The sequence below is a fragment of the Dipodomys spectabilis genome, unplaced genomic scaffold (genome assembly GCF_019054845.1).
Source record: "Dipodomys spectabilis isolate Male_0828 unplaced genomic scaffold, ASM1905484v1 ptg000140l, whole genome shotgun sequence".
Lineage (NCBI taxonomy): Eukaryota > Metazoa > Chordata > Mammalia > Rodentia > Heteromyidae > Dipodomys > Dipodomys spectabilis.
In genome coordinates, this window is record NW_024870817.1 from 36,250,481 (window position 1) to 36,276,589 (window position 26,109).

Here is a 26,109-nt window from a genome sequence, read left to right on the forward strand (position 1 = left end):
TTATAGAAAGCAAAACTAAGGAAGAGAGAAGGCCCAACATCCATGACCTGAGGCCTGTTCTTTCCCAGTAAGCCTGGTCTTCCTGCAGACTTCCAAGTTTCAAGGAAGACTTTGCCTTTCTCTTCCATGCCTGTTTCTCACACTCCCCCATTCAATCCAATTAGCAAAGATAGCCAGCTACCACTCAGAATGCAGAATCTGACAGTTTCTCACCATCTCCATTGTTGCCAGCTTGTTCCTGGCCAGAATTTCTTCTACTTGGATTGTCATACCATATCCTGACTGGTCCTCCAGATGCAACCCATTCTCCACACATCTGCAGAGTAGAGCTGCTCATGGCAGCTGTGCCTGTGTTCAAAACACTTCAGTAACTTCCCACCATCCTCAACATGGAGATGGGACTCTTTGTAATACCCCATCACCTGTGCATTCCTGTTACTTCTCTATTCAGCTCCTGCTGAACCTGCCCTGGTCCAGTCACACTGCTCTATTTCTTTCCTCAAGGCACCAAGCACAGCCCATGTAAAAGACTTCCTGCTTTCTGTCACTTCATCTGGAACCTGAATGCTCTGCTATCTGGTGCTTTACTTCTTAGTTTTCTCAGTTCACAGTTCATTACTGTATCCTCAGCCTCAATAATAGTTCCTACAACATGGTCCTGGCACTAACTACTTATTGAATAAATGAATAAATGAATGAATGATTCATTATGACTGAGTAAATGATTCATTGTCCTCTTCTTTGGATAGAAATAAATAATATAAAATATGAGTTGTTGATCAGTATTTTCCATATTCATATGTAAAAGCAAAAAGAAAAGTGAGAGGAAGAGTTGAGAGATTAGGGAGAGAATGTTCAAAAGAGGTCACATTGACCAAGATGCATTGTATTTATAAAATTCTTTGTTGAATGGCAAGTCCTTTGTACAACTTCTTAAATATAATAATAATAACAGTAACAATAATAAATCATATCTTCAAAAAATTAAAGTAAAGGGATTGTTAAAAAACATTGAATACAAGTATTTTTAGAAGATTGTTCAATTTTTTGTTTTTTTCAAACAAAAAAACTGCCAAATGATGAGAATACATATTGAATTAATTGTTTCTGGGTCATTAATGAACTTGACTGTGCTGTTGCTCTCAAAGCTCTATATATAGCCGATATGGAACCAAAGGTCCTTCATGATCCTTGAAATTCCCTTGAATTTCTAAAGAAATACTCAGGCTTATAAGGAGTTTTAATGAGACATTGCACTCTTCAAGAGAGAAGAAATCATAGTTTCTGACCCCAGGGGCATTGATAAAATAATAGAACAAAAGCTCTAGGGAAATTAGTTTTTGGGAAGTGAAATCTGGTGGTTCATTGCACATTCTAAATAGCATCAGAGTAAGAACGACAGTGTGGATGATTGGATTTAATGATGTGGATAGATTTGGTGGTTACAACATCCAAACTAGATTGAAATCCCCCCAAAATCAACAAAGTTTTACAAAACTATAAGAAGTGGGCCACAATTCTTTCTAGGACTTTATTTAGCTTAGAATGGCACATAAGCCAAAAGCAGTCAAATCAATTGCAGAATTGGAATTTTGGTCAATGAAGCTCAATAATCCTTTCTAAATGTGTGGATACTGATTCCGTCAATCCACCGATATTTAGAAAATGGTTATTGTAGTACAAACACAGTATACTATGGAGTATAAACAAACAACTGTGACCATGACAATGGACCTTGCCCTTAAGGAGTTTGTGCTCTTGCTGGAAGGAGAGAGAGAGAGAGTAGGAAGTGAAAGTACAGGATGCAGTGAGTGCTAAGAAGGGAAGAGATAAGGCACTAGTAGAGAAAACAGGAATCACAGGTGTTAAACTAATAGTATAGGTACAATGTCTTATGTCCCCTCCTTTGTCACAAATTCGTATGTTGAAACTTTTACCATCAAGGTGATATTATTAAGATCCAGCCTTTGGGAAGTGATCAGTTCGTAAGGAAAGAGCCTGCATAAATAGAATTAGTACTCTTATAAAAGAGGCTTGAGTGTGAGCTATCCATGAACATGAAAGAGGAGAGGGTCCTCATCAGGGAATCTCCCAGCTCTTTGACTTTAGCTATCTCCAGACTTTAGAACTATGAGCTATAAAGTTCTGTTCTTTTTAAGCCATCTAGATTATGTCATTTTGTTATGGCAGATAAAATGGTCCAAGAGAGCTAAGTTGACATGAAAAGCCACTCTGAAATGTCAATTAATAATTCACAAAGCATTTGAGACAGATAGGTGTGTGTGTGTGTGTGTGAATCTTCTGTAAAGATGTCTAGGTTTGTCATGGGGGTCCCATTTCTTCTTACTTCCTGATAGATTTTAAAGTCTTAGGCTGAGACCTGATATATTGTGGATATGGGATAGATTAATATATCCAATAAGATAATAATTGAATAAGTGAATGAATATCAATAACAGATTTTTAATCTCTAAGGTGCTTGTAAATTAGGTTACATTAAAATTCATGCTCTAAATTTGGTAACCCTATGGCAGATTCTTTCCAAAATAATTGTTTGTAGAAATTTGTCACTTATGCATTTCTGAGACTCTTAGGAATACCCTGAAGTTGTCCTATGTGGATCTTCCAAGTTGCCACCTGTTACTGGTCTGTGTTCTTCCAGTGACCTCAACCTATGGTCAGAGTGTCTCAAGCCTACCAGCAATCATCAGTATGTTTGGTCTAGCTATTAATGGTTGCTCTTCCTCCTAGATGAGTGCACACACATTAGTTACCAGAAGAGTAGAAATGAGAAAGCACTCACTGTGTTTTCTCTTAGGGGAAGATAACAGACTACTTGGCTTCTCAACTTCTAGAAATCTATTGAAGAAAATTGTTCCCAATTCTCCCCTACAATGCTTTGTGTTTCTAGAATATGACTAGGCTCATTCACATGCCAATTGCCGCAATCTGCCAGATAGCACTTTTTTCATAGCAAAGTGTGGTCATTCATGCTAGATTTCTTTTTTCCCCCATCTAGTGAATTATCAGCCAAAGTCCTACTTTCAGTTACAGTGAGTATAGTCTAAAACATGCTACTATGAACAACTCCAAAATCTTAGTTACTTAAAGAAATGAAGATTTATTTCTCATTCCCACTATCTGTTCAACATAGGTTGGTAGGAAATGGTGGAGGGGTCTACTTTTCTGTTACATTTTAAGTGCATGGTTTCTGGAAGACTCTACTACAGGAAATGCCCAGTTACTGGATAAAAAAGAACTGTATTACACAGCAAATGTTGATTGTTTTCCTCTGGAAGTGACATCAATTATTTCTGCTTACATTTCTTCCTTCTTTTATCTCTCTAGTCCTTCCCTCCTTTCTTCCTTCCTTCCATCATTCCTTCCTTTTTTCTTTTCATATTATCACATCAAGTAATAGTGCTACTCAAATTAATGAGACAAACATGCATATGCGTGAATATGTGTATGTATACACACACAAATTAGAGAGGAATATCATGTACAGTGCTGCTTCTTTTTCATTTGTCAAAGGAAGGTGATTATGCCCAACGTTAAAGGAACAGGGAAGTACCACCTTCCCACATGCCTTGATAAAGAACTGGAATGCCAAAGAGTAGCTTTACTGATGATCACATATACTTCCTTGAAATTTGGCTTCTATGATCTTCTAATATCTCTGTATTCTTACTTGCCTCCTACGACATGTCTGCACATGCACAAGCTTCAGTCATATAACTTGTGCTCAAGTTTCCACAGCTTTAGTGATTAGTTCTGGTTCAGAGTCTCTCAAAATTTGTTAGTCTGCACTGTCAGCATCCAAAGGCTTAGTTACTGCATAGTGACTCTTGCAGCCAGTGGCAGGCTTCGGTTTCTATAATGTGAATGTTCCCTGAAGTGAGAGATGAGACACACATACACTCAGAGAGGGTGGTGGGGGCAGATCCCAAGATCAATCTTTCACATCTGATCCTGACAGTGACATACCAGCACTTCTGTATGACAATCAACTCTGAAATGGAGTGGGGAAAACTATACAGATGTGAGTACCTGGACTGTGGGAGTAATTGGGGTCCCTATCTAAAAGCTGGTTAATGCTCCCATTCAAAATGCCTAAGTAGTCTCGTGTAAACTCGTGGCTGCAAATAAATGCCATCTAAATCTTTGCTGCTGCCAAACAGCATGGAGTAAATGAAATTTAAAACCTCTCCCAAGGGAGTCCCTTCTTTTAGACTCATGGTGATCTTTTCCTATGCACTTAAATGGTACTTATGTTGTATCATTCTATACAGAATGATACAATACCCATGGATATACATGTACTTTCTCACAGAACATTTACTTTATTTATAATGTTTTAAATGCTATTTTAAATCCCTTGGGCTTGGGTGTTTTTTTATACTTAAAGTGTTAGCAGATCTAACCCATAAACAAATAAGAGCCAATACCTGATAGTTCTCCTTCCCTTTCCTACAAAAGCATGAGCTTCATGAGCTAGGTGTGGCTTTAAATAGGACATTGGGAGGAATTAGAAATAGTTGAACAGTGGCACAAACCCACATTACAATCCATCCTTGTCAGCCCATTGTGGTTCCATGAAACAAAGATTCTTTTTAGACTAATCAAGAAATCGTTGAAAGACACCAGGGGAAAGTATAACTCTGTAAGGGAAATGTAGTTCCTATTGGAAAGGAAAGAATATGTATTCCTGCTAGAATAACAAATAAGGGAAAGCATTGTGAATTTGTTTTGCATCTATGCTTTTATTGAGCAAAAGTGGATTCATTTCCCTTCTTATTTATATTGTTCTTACAGAAAAAACTACTGAAAAAGAAACCATACACCCCTCCCTATTAAAAGAGTTCTCGTTACTGAATCTTCAAATCAGATTCATATCATTGTCAGTGATGTTGCCTTTATTAATTCAGCAAAACTGTGCAATGTGACTGATGCAGGAAGTCTATTAGAAATGTAAAGATTGCACCTTTTCCCTTCCTTCTTCCTTCCTTCCTTCCTTCCTTCCTTGCTTCCTTCCTTGCTTCCTTCCTTCCTTCCTTCCTTCCTTCCTCCCTCCCTCCCTCCCTCCCTCCCACCTTCCCTCCCTCCTTCCTTTTTTCCTTCCTTCCTTTTTTCCTTCCTTCCTTTCTTCCTTCCTTCCTTCCTCAGTCCCTCCTACCTTCCTTCTTTTGTTCTCTCTATTGTTTATGCACTCTTAGTTGCTTTTCTCCTACCATTTTGAATGTCTTATACTCTAAATTATAGTATGCTCACTATATATAAGGTTTCTCCTCCCACCGCCCCCTCTTGACTCCCCCAGTGACATCTCACTTCATTCCCAAGATAAATATCACCCTCCCCTCTAAGCTAGCTCTGTTTACAGTCTCCTGCTCTTTTCCTTTCTCTTTCTTGGCATGCTGGTTTAATCAATTTTACCAAATGACTTTTCTGGCAGTTGTGAAAAGAAAACGCAGAGCAAGTTAATAGCAATCTAATACTGTACTTTTTTGTCATTTTTCTAAAATGTACAGAGCTGGTTGGCCATTAGATTGATTTTTAATGATCTAAATGATCAGATGTTTCCAGGCTGCACTGCAGCAGCATGATAATAAATAGGAAAGGGGAAGGGCTTGGTCACTGGCTGCTCACTCAATGCTGGATCCCCAGAACAGCAGCCAAGGAGACAAGATACAATGTCAGCCTTTGCCAAATTGTTTATTAGCATTTTAAAACAAAAATGCCACATTGTTTTAATTTTGCATATGGAATGTGGGAGGACTAAATACAAATATTTTGGTAAGGGGTTAGAAAATCATCAGTAGGGTTAGGACTCAAAATCTGCAGCCTAATTCTATTAAAATAAAATACCTTCCAGTATCCCCAAATAACATCCTACCATCCCAAGGTACAGCAACATTTTGTTGTTTGTTTTGTTTAAAGACACTAAAATTTCCCAAAGCATATAAGATCAATAAAAGAAACATTTGTTTTTATAACTCTGTAAAGAAGAAAATCAAAGAGGACAAGTGGAGGTGGGTAGCTGAGAAAAAGAAAAATAATGAAATTCTATGAATTCGTCATAAAGTTTGTAAAGTAGCTGTGTAACTTGAGTAACTTGATGTATTATTTGGTGCTTCCTTGCTATAGAACAGACAAGCAGTAATACTTTTGTGAAAGGGTACATGAAGAAAGGCAAGTCAAATGTTTAGCACAGTATCTAGCACTTATTAGTTCTGTGACTATGTCTCTTTCCAGTCAATCCTTTTCAGCTATGTCTAAATCCTGGGGGGCGGGGGGGTGGAGAGGGGATGCTGATCTGATAACATGGTGGGTAAAAGAGCTTTCAGAATCCAGACACAGGTCAGCTTCCTACTGTCTGGGTCCATGAGCAGCTAGCACAACTTTTCTAGGTTCTTCAGATTTCTCATCCTAAAATGGGAGCCATTAGTACTTGCCTTGTTGTGACTATCAAGGGAAATAACCTGTGTAAGCATCAGTGCAGAAAACCTTTCCTAGAAGACTCAAGGAATCATTAGCTTGATTTCGCCCTTCTCCTCTCAATTCCAATTTGTTACTGCTTGCTTCTAAATGGTATGTGGGAGGAAACTAATTAGTTTCTCATACTAATTATTCATTGAATGCCTTTAGTTAATACAATGCATTCTTTTGAGAAGCTTAGTTCAGTTTAGATTGGTAGAAATATGCAGACATGGAATCAACTCCTGCCGATGGGAGGCTCATACTGATGAAAGAATTTCGTACAAATATATTGCTCCAACAGTCTTACAGTACACACAAAGCCACCCACACCACACGTGTGTGTACATCTTGTCACACATATATGTGTATGTACATATAAGGTATATGTATAGTCATATATTAAATATATGTGCATATACAGATACCTATATAGCTTTATCTATCTATAGCTAGTCTATAGATTCAACATGTGCATGTATAGTCTTACATAACATAGCCCTCCTATGCTATATAAAAATCATAGGCACTAGTTCATTTTTTTCCTTTGGTCATGGGGCCTGAACTCTGGGCCTGGGCACTGTCCCTCAGCTCTTCAGCTCAAGGCTAGTGCTCTACCACTTAAATCACAGTGCCACTTCCGGCTTTTTCTGCTTATATGGTGCTGAGGAATTGAACCTAGGGCCTCGTGCATGTAAGGCAAGCATTCTACCACTGAGCCACCTTCCCAGCCCCAATTCACTTTTACGTATCCAGATATTAGTATTCTTTAATAAAGTAAACAAGTTGATCTGACCACCTGTCTGAGGAGTTTCCATTTCAGATGCTTTCCCTCCATTTAGCCAGTTTTGTAGACCAGGTCAGACAAATCAGTAATGATGCATTTAAGCTTAACACTGTGGTCTAGGTACTGAGACTAAAAAGACCCAATTCACCACTGCTGCCAAAAGTAACCCTGAGACACGCCATTGACAAAATCATAAGCATGGGTTTTGTATTTGAAAGGGACCATCTCTCCCAATTCTATAGTGGCAAAAAAAAAGTCTTACTGAAGAACAGACCTGAAGAGTTGTGTGACAAGAATTTGAACTTTTCTTTAGAACATTTTTACTCCTGAGATAAATGAGATCTATTTTGGCTGAAAAATGATGGTGTTTCTTCTATCTTTCAAATGATAGGAAAAGTGTGGCAGCAAAGCAAAGCTTTGTACATACTATAGGAGGGGTGCGGGAGTAAAGACTAAACCAAGAGACAAAATTGTGTTCAGTGAGGCATTTCCATTTCCTTTAAATATTGTAATTCTTGAGGAATAGCAACTGTGTTAAAATACGCACATGATTTCGAGGGGGTTGTAAAGTTGAATAAAAATTCAAATATTATATAAAACGTCCCCTAATCTTATATGGAATAAAGAATAAACTTTTGTATTATTAATTATAAAAATAAAATGGTAAATGTTTCCTTCATTGTTCTACTCAAAGTTCAGATTTCCACCAACAGATTTATTTCCTATACCCTTACCATCATTGGATATCCTTAAAATGCTGTGTTACCACTCTGATAAACCTAATACCACATTGTAAATTTACATCTTGGGAAAGCAATGATGTTCAACCTTTAAATAGCTATTGGCTATTTGTCATTGTTTGGTGGTTTTCATTTGCATCTCTTTCTCATTTTTAGGTTGTTTTATTATAATTAATCTATAGGCAATTAATCTATAAGACAATAGAAGCAAACATCAGAACATGCCTATTATTCCAGCTAACTCTGGCAACTTGCCTTGCATCAGTAATTGCTAGAAAAGCTTTCGTTTTTGAGTGTTCTTATATTTCTATATGGCTGTTTTCCTTCATCTCCGCTTTAACATTTCCAGCAGGGTAGATGGCAAACATTTAAAGAGGTTAAGGAAAAAGACTACATAATTTTTGCATATGCTATGTGATGTATCTATACCTTCTTATTGAACCTCAAACACATCTTTGAGAGATGTATCATTGTTTAGAAGGAGCCTGTCCTCCCAAAATTGATGATTCATTGAATGTTTGGAATTGAGCACAAATTAAATGAACTGCTGATAAGAGCCCTCAGAATCTGTCTGGTAAATCTTTAATCCTGTATTCCTAACTCCACATGATGCTTTTTTTCAGAAAAAAATAAAACAGGAACCTATGGTACAAATTACCTTCATTATTGTCTAGGCATTGAGGTAGCATGGGGAAAGCTGAAACGCGAGTTTAGGGTTATCCATGGAATGAAAGAAGTCAACGGAGTGAGACTGGTGATAAGAGGGATAAAGCTCTCCTTGGACTGACGTGGCAAAAAGAAAGAGAGCTCTCTTGAGTGCTGAGGTTACGGTGCCTTTTACAGTGAACTGAAATTTACCAAGGCAGAGCAAATGAAAGGCACAGTCCGAGTATAAGTGTGAATGTACCTTGGTCCTTGTGAGCCATTGATAAAATATCACAAAAGAAAGCAACAGTGGCATGGAATAGAGAACAGCTAAGATGAATGATCTCTCATGATAGGATGTCAGTCAGTGGTGAAACTGTGTGAACTATGCACTGTAGCGGATCACCAGGAGATTCTAACCCCAGAGGTCTCCCTTCGTAAGAGGAGGATTAATTACACCTTGGCCTGTTAATCCAAAAGCAAAAATGTGGGTAGCAAGATTACTAGAAATGACTTCTTGGAGTAGAAAGGACAATTATGATAGCTTAGGCCATGGACTTTCAGTAAATTCCATCTGGTACTTTACAAATTAGCTCATTATTCTGCTGTTCTTATAAATGTGTTAGTCTGCAAACATATCGTTGTTGCAAATTAGTCACCTAGTGTTTCTCTCAAAGTGATCTAATATACGCACACCCACATCATAGCATGGAATAGTAAAATAGAACCTTGTTTGATCATCTAAGTGGAAATCAGCATAAAATACAATTTGATTTGTAAAGGGTTTTCAACACACATGTTAATTCACTTATTTTCTAAGGTAGAATGTGATCATTTATTTGTCTTGGATATTGACAATATCGTGTCATAATAGGAACCTCTTTGGGACTCCCCATGAACTACAAGAAACATTGAAGCTAATTGATAAATGGATTCACACATTGAACGTAGTCTTCGTTGTCATTTACATTTCTTATCACAAGTGTCACCACAACTGTTGTTTCCATTCAATAACACCAATGATAATTTTGAAAATTAACTTAAGCATCTTATTTTAAAGTGCTTTTTGTGACAGGTAAGTACAACTGCCAGCTATTTAGGAAGCAAAAATAAGAATAGGAGGAAACATATGTGTCTTTTTCCTGTCTTACTTGATGACCTATTGAGAAAGACCTTCCATTGGAATATAATATATATTGCACAAAAGATAATGCCAGTCAGATAATGACTCCAGTTGTGGAACTCCAGACTTCATGACTTCACACAAAGAAGGCAATTCAACTGCTCAATGACAAGAAGTTTCTAGGTAGGCTGTTCCAGGATTGAATATTAAAACATGCAAGACAGCCAGACAGCTATAGCTCACTTTTATAACCCTAGCTTCCTGAGATACAAGAATGTGAGGATCAAAATTTAAGGCCAGTCTGGGCTGAAAAATCCTTGAGATTCCATAATGGAAAATACTGGTCATGGTGGTATGCATCTGCCATATTAGCTATAAAAAGAAGCTTCCAATAGGCATATTGTGGCCTAGGCTTGCAACTAGGCAAAAGTGAGTCCCTATTTCAAAAACAACCTGCCTAACAAATGCAAGGCTCAGAGTTCAACCCACAATACTGAGAGAGAGAGAGAGAGAGAGAGAGAGAGAAATAGAGAGAGAGAGCACAACAGAGGAGAGAAGGAGACCAGGGCCAGAGACCAAGAGACACAGAGTGAGACAAGGGTAGGAAGCAGAGAGACACACAGACGGAGACAGAGAGACAGAGAAAAATGATTATGTTTGGACATAGTACCACATTGCCATTTTCTTCAGACTAGTTCTCTTCATAACACATGATGGGTTGCCAGGCTCCAGGTACAAAGACAATAAAGGAACTCTTTAGTTCTGTTAAAATTTACGCAAACATTTTAAAAGAGAGAGAACTCGGTAGTCCTGTCAGGCTCCTCTCTTCCTCATTAACTGGAGCTGCAGTTATCACATCCATATCCAACCCAAAGAACAATACATCAATAGCAAGAGGTTTTCCTATGGTCCAGAATCCCACCACACCCAACAGAGAGACCTAGCCTTGAACTGGTTTTGTTTGTCCTTCCCAAGAAGACCATTTCAAGAAGGCAGCTAGACTCTTACAACCTGAGTTTGTAGAGATTGGGCCACTAGAAAACCCAGGGCTTTTTCTCCCACTTTCCCTCCCCCAACATATTGTTTTGTGAGTATCGCTGTTGCATTGTTTGGCCTTTTGTCCTTTGTCTCACCATTTTCTTGTTCCCCTTCCCTTCCCTAATTCAGATAAATGTATATACAATACCCAGGGTACCAAAATCAAACACAGGGGATAAACCATAGGGAAATAATCACAAAATAAAAAAGAAATCACATAGTACATTAAAAACAATAATAACAAGGATAAACCTCTTGTTTCCATGTCTTGGAGTTCATTCTTAGCCTCATCTTTATGGTCATATATACATAGCTATTGAGCTATTCTGCTCATCTGCTAGACTATCCTAGACAAATATTAATTATTACAAATAAGGGAAATCATAGGATCTATGTTTCTTTGGGTCTGTCTTACTTTGCTTAATATGGTTTTTTCCCAAGTTTTTCATTTCCTTATGAATGGAGAGATATCATTCTTTTTGATGGAGTTATAGAATTCCATTGTGTATATACACCACAGTTTCTCAATTCATTCATCTACTGAGGGGCATCTGGGTTGGTTCCATATCTTAGCTATGGTAAATAATGCTGCAATAAACATGGTTGTGCTGGTAGCTTTAGTATGGCCTTGTTTGTGATCATTTGGGTAAATGCCCAGAAGTGGGATTTCTAGGTCATAGACACATGACATGTTTCATCTTTTGAGGACCCTCCACACTGCTTTCCAGAGTGGGAGAAAAATAAGAAATGTTCTTACTATAAGAAATGTACTTACTACCTTACATATGTGACTCTAACCTATCTGTATATCACCTTGACAATAAAATTAAATTAGAAAACAAAACAAAATTATTTTAAAAAAAGAAAAAGAGAACCAAAGGCTTGGTGGGGGCTGATTAGCCAGCAGCACTTGCAACACAAGGCTCTGTCTGAGTCATTGGAGTTGTAGCCAGGGGGCACCGCAGGGATGCTGCTGATGAACCCACAAAAGTACCCATGAGAAACAGACAGCTTTAAACGTGTGCCAGATGCCCTATGAGAGATGCTATCTCACAATGGTGCCAATTCAAGGGGAAAAGAACCCCTCTCATTCCTTTCATCTTTCTCCCAGCTCTCTAAACCCAGAGTCGTCAGAGCCAGCAGCAAGCTGGGATGGAGAGACAAGAAGGGGGAAAGATACAATGGTTCTGTCCTCTCCACTCTCCATTGAAAGCAGCTAGTCCTAATCTATGCGGGCCAGTATGAGAGGAAGACAGTGTGTAAAGTTTGGGATTGTAATTGAGACTGGCCATTCTCATTTCTGAATACAATCTGAGTTAAATGTAAAGGCTCTCTGTTACTAACACTGCTCTGAAATATTACAAGACTTAAAGAGGCAGTGGGAAATCAAAATTAAATGTGTGTCCACATATACCACATGTCTGCAATTTTTTAAAAAGGGTATTATATATATATATATTACTTTTTTTAGAATTTGCAAAGTTTGGTTAAGTATCTTGGCAATTTTTTATAATATCGGTATCTCTGCTTACATCGTTCTCCCTCGTGTTTTCCTCTAGTATTGAAGAAGAAAATTATTTCTACTGCTCAGCAAATGTTCATCTCATCTTTAAAAATGCCTATGGTCTACCAGAGCAATCCTAGCATAGAACTGAAGCAAGGGTGTGAAGAATGCTGCATGCTGATGGGGCTGAGAAAAAAAAATATGTATTAACAATAGTATCCTAAAAGAATGAGGGAATAAGGGTGGGGAACTAAATCTTTGGCTCCATCATCTTATAGGAAATGGATAGGAGAACCACTGAATCAGAAAGTAGACTCCTCTCTGTTTACCTCCAACACCATTCTGTGTAACCTGGAAGACAGAACAAGATGGCTGAAATGTATTGAAATCCTATCTTTTGGTAGCACGTCTATGCCATTTGTACTCTCTTCTTCTGCCGTATGTCTTTACTAATAAACTTCCCCATCACCTTTACTAAATAATAACAACAAAAATAAACAGTAGTGTCTTGTCCCATTCTCAGTTTAATATCTTCCAACTATTTTGGATTTGGGATTAGGACTATTGCCGGTTACCTATTCCTATAGTCTATGAAGACAGCTGAGCAGGGGTTTGGGGCAACATAATTGCTAGGTCTGTCTCCCCAAACTAAAACTACACAACCTGCCTGCATACATTAGTAACCTCATCTCAAATGGCCTGTGCCATGGGGAGTAATCAGGATGTCAGGAAGAAAGTTGATATTTTCATTAACTTAGTCCCTACTTCCTGAATAATTTTCACTCTTAAAAATGAGATGGCAGTTTCACACACTGAGGTTTACTGACAGTTCTGAGAACAAAAACATTGGCTCACTGACCTACTTCCTGCTTTTAAAAGTTTCTTTAGTTTTTGCTGTTGTTGTTGTTCCAAATGCATTGGTAACTAAGGAGAAAAGAAGTGGGACAAAAAGAGAAATTCTAAGTATATTGTTTGGTCAGTTATGCTACTTTATTTTGTTTAAAGCTTGAAAGATCTTCACCAGTTTTACAACTTTTAGAATGAGGAATAGATGCAATTGTGGTGTGTCACATGAAATCCTTCCTTATTCCTAAGATCTGTAGCACACACTTCAATGTCATATTAATATTTTTCTCTCTCCAATTTAGGCCATATATTGTTTATGGATTTTTTTCCTTTTTATGGTATCAATTAAGTGATTTATGTAGTCCCTTATGATTATTTCAAGTGGGAAATACCAATTGCAGAAACAGGCCAAGACTTCCAAGTGCCCAGCACTGAAATAGCATTGAAATGTGACAGGTCCCAACCAAAACTAAGACTCACCAGTGAAAGATGGGTTGACCTAAAATGTCCAACGACCATTTGGGGTCAAGTACAAACTGTTAACTGAGAAGAGATTTGCCATTACAAAGAGAAGATAGGGAAAGGTAGAAACCCTGAGTATAAAATGCTAACTTGATAAAGGAGAAGGTGTCACCTATAGTGGGCAACTAGGAACTAGACTGGAATTTGTTTTGCACTCAAATTCAAATAATGTTTGCCTTAATTGTGTTTAAAGCTATTAATTATTCAGACACATTGAGTTCTAGTTTCAATACATTTTAATGTCTTTGAGCTCTTTAGTGTTTAATTTAAAGTAATCACATGAATATCCTTTTCATTTCAAAAGGAGTTTTGCCTTTTGAGTACTGACTTCGCTAGCCCATTAAGCAAATAAAATTCACAGTATTTACCTTTTCCATAATATGTCTGTGTCTATCTCTCACACACACAAATATACAAACACATTTTATCTGAAACAAACAGATATTCAGTAAAAAAAATAAACTTAAAGAGGCTTGAAAAAATAAGAAGCTAATGTTTTGATGGGAAATGTATTAGATTGTCAGTAAGAGAAACAGAAGACTGTCTAAAACATCTACCTATGCATATAGATGTAGCTGTATTGTTAACTCCACATATATTTTAACTTAAGCCACATGATCATGTAGAAATTAATCCAATGTTAAGTTAATTTGCTGTAGTTATTCAGTAGCATAACCTGGCATTCATTTGAAGTTGCCTTATTTTTGAAGGAAGAAAAGTATATGAACAACATAATAGTTTCCTAAATGTCCATTCATCAAGATTTTGTCTACAAGTAAAAGTCATTGTCTCAAGATTTTTGGGGACTGAACTCTGGGCCTGGGCACTGTCCCTCAGCTCTTCAGCTCAAGGCTAGCGCTCTACCACTTGAGCCAGAGCGCCACTTCCGGCTTTTTTTTTTCCTGCTTATATGGTGCTGAGGAATCGAACCCAGGGCCTCATGCATGCAAAGCAAGCTCTCTACCACTGAGCCACCTTCCCAGCCCCCCTCTCAAGATTTTTATATAGAAAACTGGAACTAGATGATGTTATTCTAGCACTTTAAGCCACAGCACCACTTCCAGTTTTTGTGTGGTTAATTGGAGATAAGAGTTTCATGGGGACATTTCTGCCTGAATTGGCTTCAGATCACTATCCTCAGATCTCAGCCTCCTGGGTAGCTAGTATTACAGGTCTGAGACACCTGTGCCCAGCTGATGTTACTTTGTAACTAGGCAATCATGACAGGAGAAGAGTGCCATCAAGGATTACAATATCAATGAAGGAAAATCTATTCTGATACATGTAATCTGCTGGGTCAATGAAAAAAAAAGGATCATTGTGCATTCCAGTACTTCTCTTGGTGCTTCTTAAAACAATATCACTATTGCCTGAAACCATTTGAGAATGGTTGTATAAAGTCTGTCTACTAGCTGCTCTCTAATGAAAGGGGCTAAACAACAGGCTGACATCTTCACATTTGGAAATAATCAACATGCTTCAGTTGGAAATTGTTTCATTGTGATAATAAAGTTTCACTGATGATAGTGTCAACTCTGAATGATTAGTGCTCCTTGTCTTAGTTACGGTGTTCATATATACATGGAAAAAAATATATCAGTTATGGCTCTTCTCTGATATTATTTGTTAAGTACTGATTAATTATCTTTTTGGGATGTTTTATATTTAGTTCCCCCCCCCCCTTTGGTGGTTCTAGATACTGTCTCATGGCTTGCTAGGCAGATGATCTACAACTTGAATTGCTCATCCAACCCCCTTTTATACTAGTTACATTTGAGGAAGGATCTTGCTTTATGCTCAGGCTGGCTTAGCTGGTAGTCTCTTACTTGTGTTTCTCTATGTCATTGGGGAAGATAGTCTTGTGCTACTGCATCCAGCCATTGTCCTTCCCCAGTAGCTGGAATTACAGGCAGGTGCCACCATACTAAATCATCGGTTGAGATGGAAACTTGTGAAATTTTATACATAGCTGTCTTTTCACTATGATTCCCCCTATCTCTACCTCCCACATATTACAGGCTTAAGCCACCCGACATAGTTTGGGTTCTTAAGTGTTCACATCTTTCAGAGAGTATCTGGCAAATATTAGACACTTGAGTTTAATATTCCAACATGCAAATGTTAGTTATGAAATGACTATCCTTTCCTAATAAGCATTACATGTATTTTCTCTTAATTGCTGCTTTAATTATGCAAAAAAACATATGGATACATTTTAAATTAAAAAATCAATTAATAATTATATAGAATAAAGGAAAATCTTTTTTACTGTACTCTATCTCAGTGGTAGTTGTTCAGTAGTTTAGTATATCTCTCTCTATTTTGCCTGTATTGACATAAATTTATAAATTCATACACATTTAATGACTTCATGAATTCATACTCAAGATTTTATTTCACAGAGCTGAGGGTTTTATATTCAGCTATCTTTATGTCAGATATTTTTGCTAGTACTTTTTAGGAAGCTATATATTCTTTTTTTGGGGGGGGGTCTAGTCGTGGGGCCTGAACTCTGGGCCTGGACGCTGTTCCTCAGCTATTCAGCTCAAGGCTAGTGCTCTACCACTTGAGCCACAGCACCACTTCCAGCTTTTTTCTTTTTGCTTATGTGGTGCTGATGAATCGAACCCAGGGCCTCAGGCATGCAAGGGAAGCGCTCTACCACTGAGCCACCTTCCCAGCCCCGGAATCTATATATTCTAAAACATGTATATTTTGAAGTGAATCTTTATTACATAGGATTTTGTTTTACTCATATGGATTTCTGAAACAAAATATGAAGATATTTCTGCAGTGTGATACAAAGCTCTTAGAAAAAATTCAGGTAAAAATGAAATATAATTTTATTTCAGGAGAGATTTCTAAAATTACATCATTTTTGTTAGCTTTTCTGTTTTGACATTTTGATATAGGTATAAACTAACTGAATTTCAGGTAAAATGAAATGTAATTTCATTTCAGGAGAGATTTCTAACATTACATCATTACATCATTTTTTGTTAGTTTTTGTTTTTACATTTTGATATAAACTTAACTGAAAAATCTATATATCTTGTTGTTTTTAAAAGTAAGCACATTTAGCCCGGTGCTGGTGGCTCATGCCTATAATCCTAACTACTCAGGAGGGAGCGATCTGAGGAAAGTCCGTGAGACTTATCTCCAATAAGGCACTAGAAAACCGGAAGTGGTGCTGTGGCTCAAGCGGTAGAGCACTAGCCTTGAGCTGAAGAGCGCAAGGACAGTGCCCAAGCCCAGAGTTCAAGCCCCACATGACCAACAACAAAAAAAGTAAGCACATTTAAAAGATATATGTTAGTGTCATGTCAAATGTTCTCTATATTCTCTTCATATTACAAAGCAGATTTCTATATACCTTATCCTAGTAAGCTAAAAATCTACAGCAACCTATAAACATGCTAATATCTGTGTACAATACATAAACACATCTAAAAGAGATTTAGTAAGTTAATCGAAATTACATATGATGAAACAGGAAGAAAGTGAAGATAAGGATTTACTTGTTGGGGCCTGGTGCAGTGGCACACCTGTAATCTGAGCTGCTCTGGAGGCAGAGATCAGAAGGACCACAGTTTGAGACCACCTGGGGCATAAAAGCTGGGTGTGATGGAACATCACACAGGAAACATAAAATAGGGGGATTGCAGCCCAGGCCAACCTCTCCACACATGTGACCAACTTGTTTTGAGACTCCCAAGACAGTATGCAAATTCTTCTTCTTCATCTTATCTTTAATGTAAATATCAAATGATTTTTCCCCACATTTTGTTTTTAATGTAAACAGTAAGGGTTTATTTGTATGTTAGCATTAGGTATTATAACTCATACTTCCAAAAATATGAAAAGTGGATTTTAGCAAATCTGTTACCATTCTATTTAGGAAATGTTTGATGACACATCATTTTATATCACTGCATTTATTAATCATTTAAAATAGAAGTTCTAAACTTTGACCATGTGATCCAAAATGCAAGGTTTCTTTCATGAGCTAAAGATTTGCTAAAGTCATGAGCAGGTCTAACAAACCATCTATTGATTTTATGTGATCAAAACATGGATTCAGCTTATTTCGTTTCCATTCTCAAATGGTGATGATTTCTTTGGTTATAAGACTATGTAGAAATTGGATACAGTAGTGACTTGCTGAAAGATGACGCAGTTCCCTGACGCTTAGCACTGAAACCATGGCTTCATGAAGGGCTTCTCCTATTTCACTGTGAATGTGCTGTGCACTGTGCCTGCAGACTTTTGCCAGAACTTGCCAGACGTGGAAAGTCATTGCTATCAACAGGGTCATAACTTAATATTTACTGAGTGCCAGCAACGTTTTTGGTGCCATAAATACCCAGAGGAAGACTGTACTCCTCCTTTTCAGAGGATAGGGGTAAAAGGTAGGATTTAGTCTTGAATGCTCTTTATGCTGTCTGCCCACAGGAGAGAGGAGAAAATATTGTCATCTTGGGTCCCATTCTACATATTGGCATGACATTTTCATCTCTTTATCACTTGATGATACATGACATGAAAGAAACAAATGCATACATGTGTACACACACAAACACATACATTTGGAATGTACAAACAATTTTCTTTCTTTTCTGAAGAAAATTAAAGATGCACTGCTTTTTTGTCTGAGGCAGAAAGTCACAACTTTGGCAAAAGACATCTACTAGTAGCTTAGCAACTTCCATATAACATATTTATACTATTGACACACAGTTGAATGTTTTAAAATATGTAGACAAAATGAGGAAGCTGATTTTTTGATAACTAAAGACAAAAGTTGGGAAACTTTCCTAAAATATTTGAACTGATGATTAGAAAATGATATAAAATTAATGAAGGATGATCGTTAAGAGTCTTGTCATTTAATTTGATTTTATCTGAGAGGTAATGATATTAATTTATGGCTGATAGCAAAATGAGTATGTGACAGAAAAATATTGTTCATTTTAAAATTGTTACTTTCTCTGAGTGAAACTTTGAAGGAAAAGGAAAATCATAATGTCTTCCCTATCTGATAACTACCACTGACAACAGATTATAGGAAACGCCCAGGTTCAAGGAACTAGAGCCTGTTTTATTATGCTATGATTGTATTAACATAGAGGCATAGCTTCATCACTGTATTATTGTAAGAGAACCTTACAAAGTGAAACATTTGAAAAGGATAGAGTCCTGAAACTTAGAATAGTAGAATAAGAATTTGACTAAAAAATGTTAATTCTGTATTCCTACTGTGATTTTGTAACCTTTTTCTCGGAGAAACAACTCTTTCTTTGAGACAAGCCTGGCACAAATCAAAAGGAGCCCTGATTGCAGCAGCCAAGTGTATCTGGCCTCCTCTTTGCCCCTAAGTTACTAAAGCAACTTTATAAAACCACAGGGTCCCCAGGAAGTTACTTTGAAAATAATCAATCTTAGGATCATATCCTCCTGGCCATAAAATGACCTAGTGGAGTTAAGGACATGAGGACATTAGATATTAAATATTTCTTGCTCTGAGCCCTAGTGCACTAAGCATTTTTTAAATGAAAATGTTGATTATTTTGTTTTCCTGGGTTTGCAGTTACACTTTATTGATAAACCAACATTCCATCTCTTCTTACAACATTCTCACATAATGGTGGTGAATATTATGCCATCCTTGGAAAACCTATTTCTGTGTTTATTGTGGGTTTATTCTTTTTTAAACCACAAGACAAAATTAGTGCTTGTAGAGCTGACGGTATAGCCACAGGGACCTTGTCAAGTTTATGCCAAACTATAGGTGCCTTGCTAATAATTAGCACTCCTTTATTGATTGTATTAATGGGGCTGGGATGGGTCATTAAAATAATCTTTTATAGCTACTTTTGGTATTAGAAGTATCATAGAAGAATCATTATTTTTTAATAGAACAAAACAGATAAGTAGTACCTTAGTCCCTTAACATTATTTATCTTTGAAAACTTACTTTTTTTTATTGTGAAAATACTGTACAGAGGGGTTACAATTACACGGGCAAGATAAATGAGTACATTTCTTATCAAGCATTGTAGCCTCCTCCTTTGTTTCCCCTTCCCATCCCTTCTCATCCTACCCAGCCCTCACCCAATCCTCCCCGCTACCCCGCCCCTCACCAAAGTTGTAAAGTTCTTTTTTCAACATAATGACTTGTACATCTCATTGTTGCAATGGGTCCACCTGTATCCCTATTTAAACGATTTATTTTTTCCCCTTCCCCTCCACAAATTATACCAACATCAAATACAGTGAAAGCAGGGGTTATACTGTGGGGGAGGGGCATACAAAGCTACAAAGAAAGAATCTTGTAAATGTGTTAGAAACAATCGCATGAAAGAAAAAAACATTTGAATACATATCTTAGTGTAAATATGTTGTGTGCCTACAGTTGTTTTGACCAAGTTTTCTTCCCAAAATAATTTAAATAAATGTCTTAATGCCTTCAAAAAAAGAAAGAAAACTTACTTTTAAGTCCCAAATCTATTAGTTCTGCATCACTTTTGTTTCTTGAAATTTTGTGAATTATCAGTTATAATTTTAGTAGTCATAATGCTTAAGGATCTACTTCAAATATACCTGGAACAAAAATGCTGGAGATGAGCTTTCTCTATAATCTAAGCAAACTTACTCTTTAATACTTGTTATCTCAAGTCTGTAAAAAATATTAATATAATATGGTTTATTATGCATTCCTAGTTACAAACAAACAAATATTTCAAAAATGTTGAGGACTATCTTCTTAATTTAGAATATTTTAATTTAACGTGTCTTTTAGTGATCTAATGCCTAAGTGATGGTTATTTTATCATTGCTCAAAAATTGAACCAGAGCTAGTCCATTTTACTTTTTTTTTCAAATTGTATAGTTCATTTTCAGCATAATATCTAGTGAGTATCACTGCTGCATTTGTTCACCCTTTGTTCTACCACTTCTGTGCTCCCTCAGAATTACTACCTAATCCATTTTAAATGCTGAACTTTTTGGCAGCTGGGAAAGAGATATTTTTGCTGTCATATCACTCATAGATAAGACTTTGGCTTATGAACCAAATTGGAATAGAATGGGCTACAGAAGGAGAAAGAAATGTTTAAAAATGTATACAATAAAAGAAAACGTGTTCCCTTGGTTTCTATCATTTTGAACTTTGTACTTACAAATTGTCCATGGAGGCCTAAGTTATTACATGGTATGAGAAGTGAGAAGTAAATGTTGACTTTGAAGTAGTTAAACTGATGGATATCATCATCATTACCCATCATCCAAAAACCAACCAAGTCAATATTCTGAATTCTATCCAGACTTTGTCCTCCATGATGAGAAATAAACATGGTCTCTTTAGAGATTCAACCCCAGAATGGCATAATAACTATTTCAACCTCCTCACCATGATTCTCTGAGGCTAAAATAATGCATGCAAAAAATTAGAAGCTTGAAAATAATGTCAGCTTGTGTTATAACTATTATGGAGATCCTAACATTTAGTGCTAACTCATGCAGGGCTGGATGGAGCCACACTTTCTTTATTCAAATGATGACTCTAAAAATGGAGACTTCTAACAAGCCACTTAACATTGGAATGCCTCAATTTCCTCATGTGAAGATCAGGGCTGGTAACAGTTCTGGACTCTAGTGGTATTAAAAGGGTTAAATGAGATCTTTATGCAAAACTCTTGAAACATTGTCAGCACTCCTTCTCCTTAAATAATATTTAAATATTAAATATTTAAATATCTACTGTAATATCAAATTTTGAATAATTCTGTGACACCCGATTCCAGGTATTATCAAAGTTACTAAAAACAATTCAGACTGATGTTTACTGCTCAAATCACTCAGATAAGCTTATAGAAGAAATTTAGTTTCTATAGAAAAATTGTCTATGCTATATTTTAAAAAATCTGTCCCAAAGAGTATCTTCAAATTCTTTTTGTACTATAGTGCCATTTTTTAACTTTCAGGTAAATGCCTAGAAGTAGAGTTGCTGGATAATATGGAAGTGGGTAGTCAAAAGAAGGGCGAAGGGGGAAAAGGTAGAAGAATGAATGAATGAATAAATCAATAAATAAAAATATAGTGCCATTTTTAACCTAAAGTTCAAACTACTTTTAAAGGAATGACCTTATTCTTTGTCCTCCCAGGAAAGAAGGTTTGGGGATCATTAATTGACCAAATCATAGCAGTTCTCAAAACGAACTATATGATTCCTACCTGGTTTTGAATGTTGAAAAATGCCCTCCCCCCACCTAATGCTTTCTGCAAGGCAGGATCTCACTGGGGAGATCCTAACTAAAGATAATAGCATGATTTATTAAGTGTTGCCAGTATCCCATTTAGTATTAAGCAATTGCATAACAACCCTTTTAAATACCTAAGTTAAAAGTGAAACATCAATATTAAGTGCACTGCTACTGTAAAACCCATCCTTTGACTGATTTCCAGCAAACACCATTTAAGTGCCAACCTACTATTCAAAGAGTTTACTATTTTATTCTTGCTCCAAAATGGCATCAACGGTGATGGGGCGCTTTCGGGGGGATTATTGAACAGGTTTTTTTGCAACAAAGGAACAAGCTTGAGGAAATACAAAATACCCACCGTAGACGCTGGCATGTAATATCTGAGCTCTCCTCCCGGCTACCCACCCCCTAATCAAACAAGCAGCTTTATGACATGAGCAAATTGCAACTGAAGTCTAACTGACTTCTGCTGAACTGGCTTCCCCAGGATTTCCTGTCCAAAATCATAGCCTGGACATCTGTAGCTAAATGGTTACAAATGGTGGGTTAAGCGAGGCTTTCCCACCCCCATATTTTTGTTCTTTTTTCATGTTTTGAATCGAATTGACAAAACCCTGTCATTTGCAGAGACTCTCTCGACTTCTTTTTATTCGCTTTCTTTTTTTTTTTTTTTTTTTTGGCTGGAAAAGGCCAGAAACAAAACAAAACAAAATAAAAACCCTCCCTGGGAAATAGTATCTATTTGTTCAAGGTGTTATTTCTCCCCGTGAGTTTATTTACAGATTTCTTAGTGTTTAGCTTCTCTTGCCTGGTAATTACCTACTGAAAGAAATCTCCTCCTTCAGGGCGAGCTCTTCCTTTAACCCTTTTTTTGTTTGTTCATCCTCGGAGGCTCTCAAAGAAAGCGCAACTGCAGTGTCTGGGAACCCACCTAGAGGGCCCCCTTGACGCCAGCACTTTCCCTGTCAGGCAGCAGTCTGCAGAGCAAGCGGGTTGCTGCAGAGTTAATGTACAGTACCAGGGAGCCTGCAAGTGTCCTGAGCTGCTCAGAGCTGGGGCGGCACATCCCAGGGCAGAAAAGGTGGCTGCGAGGATTCCAAACGTTCTGCTTGCAAATTCAGCGAGAAGGGACTCCAGCAGGAGCCTGTTGCCATTGTGTTTTAAAAGCAGGCAAGGTCTGTATAGCTTGGGTGTGAAAATCTTTCAGAAGATGTCAGAGCATCAGAGTAAATGACATCTCTTGGGGCACTGAATCTGGGGTAAGGAAAAAGAAAAGGAGAAGAGCACAAGGAAGAGACAGTGGGGGAAGAAATTCTTAGACAACGTCTGACTTGCAGCTGTGAAACTCGTTGGCTTTCCAAGGCCAAAAATATTTAAAAGCCCACACATGATTTTGATACCAAATTAAAGGGGATTCTGCATGGAAAGGATCAATAGCTTAGTCATTTGACTTGAAGAGAATAGCCCGCCTTGTTCTGGGGTTAGGCAGTAGAAATGAATTTCATCACCACGGCACCTTCTGAAGTCATGATGGTAGAGAGTGGGAATCCTGTCTTGCAATGCAGAAATTACTCCTTGCCTTTCTACTTTTGCAGTGGAAACCAGCAATTCTGAGATTTGGGGAAGAAGTTGACTTTGGCTCTATATATGGTTTCCAATCCCTCTGCCCAGGTCTTTGTCCAACACGTCTCAGACGGTAGCACTGCATTAAAGTGACCACACGGGAATATGTGCCTAAGAAAGAAGAAAAAGCAATATTCATTTCTAAATGACAGCATGGCAAAGCAACCTGAACTTTTCCATTTCCCTTCTGACACTTCGGTCACAAGGATAACAAGAAACTGTCTTTTGAGTCCTTTTGTCCCACATTCCATAGTTCTTCCTTTGAGGATGCATTAATTTATACTCAAGGCAATTGGATTAAAAAAAACAAACCAGGACAATATTTGCCATCATTTAAGATTAGCAGTTTGACTGGTTATTTTAGGATGTTGACTAACTAATGGAGCCTAAATGGATGGACCTGTACCTGCAGGGTGCTCTGTGATGTTTCGTTCTTCAAATCCTGGAAGGGCTTTTATTGTTGCTTTTGGGGATTTTGGGGGGGAATCTTTTTGGAACTCAATACTTGTTGCAATAATTGCCCATGATAGCTGCACAAACAAAAGAGTTGGAATCATCTGTGAAAATCACTACATGTAACACAGGAGAGAAGGAAAATATTGATGACAAGAAATCTGCGAACATGATGCACGTGAATAATTTCCCCTTTAGAAGGCATTCCTGGATATGGTGAGTAATCAATATCCCTTTCAGCTTAAAAAATTAGACCCTGCAAATTCTATGACAAGTACCAGAGAGGGATTTGTCTGAGACAGAAATACTACTAGCAGTATGAGAATGTAAAACAACACACGTATCAAGTCAAAGGTTTTCTGAGAAAGTAGTGGTTACACAATTTTTTTAAAATTACTTTTTAACATAAAGCATCCCAAATAAGAAATCTAGCATGAGGACATTTAAAATTGCTAATATTTCATGGACAAAATATCAGATAAAAAGAAAGCTGTAAGAATAGCACAAAAAATTAAGGTATAATTTTTTAAAAGGGAGATTTGAGGTATATGTATTTTTCTGGTTATTTGGAAATACATATATGAATTTTCCATCTCTGCTATCCATTGGCCTGAATTTCCAGAAGAAGGTTAAAGGAAACTTGTTATGTTGACTCGATTTAAAAATCATTCTAAGATATATTGACGCCTCACATATTTAAGTTAAAATATTTTTTGCTGGAATGAACTCATAGAATTCTAATAGAAATCGAACACATACTTCATGATGTGTTCAAATTCTAATAGGACTTGCTCAGTGAGTAGATATTTGGTCCTGTATTAAGGTTCAATGCGATATATTAAGATGCCTTGGGGTATGCTATCATTTATCATTTTCTTATTAGAGTTTATGACTGATACATATAAAAATAATTGGTGAGGGTATGGCAAGGGCATGTTTTAAAAAATGCTTGCTTTTTATCGTTACCTCTAGGGTGGTTTTGGATTCAAATCTCCCATAGCAAAACTTCGTGAATGCATAATAAAGGCACTTGTAAATCTTTGTGTCTTTCAACATGAGTTGTTTGGGATACTGTATTGTGTTTGATTTTCCAAGTATATTTCTCAGGTAAATATTTTGGCTGGAAATTGGGATAAGTAATAGATATCCAAACACAGGCTCCCAAGGTTTTCCAGCTGGTTTTATGACACTGTTTTTAATGAAAGCCTCTAGATTGCTGAAGGTACTATCAGAATCACCTGCTGGTTTGGTTTTGGCTTTCAACTAAGAAATTCATTGCAGAGAAAGGTTGGAGACATCCTCTGTCGCTCTAGGCATGTGCCTGTTTTCTACCAATACCAGAGATGCTGAGCATCAACATTGTGGCGTATCTCCCTTCTCCACTGGCCACAGCCACTGTCCCCAGACTCGAATGTGTTTGTGAGGGAGTCTGGGTGTCATGCCTGCAAATCTCAGTGGCCCATTTCCAACTGCATCATCAGAGTTCCCAACTCAGTGGGAGCATTGGTGCCAATGCTTGTCCTGTCAGTGAGGGTCAGACGTCAGCATAAAGTCCTTGTTGTTCTTACCAAAAATTTCTCATTGGTACCCGTTAATCCTGAGATTTAAAGGTCTCAGACACTACCCTGGGTATATAGTAGGCATTTGTCAAATATTAATTTTAGTCTTCTATTCTTACACTTTTCTTGAAGGTTAATGTTATACCTCTTGAGATTTGTCAACAAGGGAAAATTAGCATTCTTATTTCTATAAAGTGTACCTTGGTACAAAGCAACAGTTTTTGTTCTAGCTAACCTTATTGTTGGGAGTGCATTTATTTATGCTGCAATAGGTAGGATGCATGTGTTCTTTGAAAGTCTAGCATTACAATTACCTTTTATTTTCTTGCACTAACCTCACCTCTACATGTGACTGGAAAGTAGTGAGCTATTCAACTCTAGTTTTGGAAAGAATGCAGATTTGCTTATTCATGCTCCTAGATTTGTAATACATAGGTTGGAAAGCTGAATAGAGAAGTTGAAAGTCCTGGTGATTTTCTTTTGTGCCCAGAGCTAGATAACCCTTCATCCATTTCACTGCATGGTATGCCGATG

The 26,109-nt window shown here is 37.3% G+C and overlaps 1 protein-coding gene across 4 annotated transcripts in view; it reads left to right on the plus strand.

The window, feature by feature from the left end:
- Pde4d (phosphodiesterase 4D) overlaps positions 1-26,109 on the plus strand; it is a 1,402,687-nt gene that overhangs the window by 851,770 nt on the left and 524,808 nt on the right. The window contains exons 1-2 of one of the 4 annotated variants that reach the window (XM_042690978.1): positions 22,988-23,115; positions 23,536-24,232. The exons of the other annotated variants lie outside the window; for them this stretch is intronic. Coding sequence (XP_042546912.1) covers positions 24,087-24,232 — 146 coding nt within the window. The 5' untranslated portion in view covers positions 22,988-23,115; positions 23,536-24,086. Of the gene's footprint in view, positions 1-22,987; positions 23,116-23,535; positions 24,233-26,109 lie in introns of those variants that run through there. 4 annotated transcript variants of the gene reach the window in all.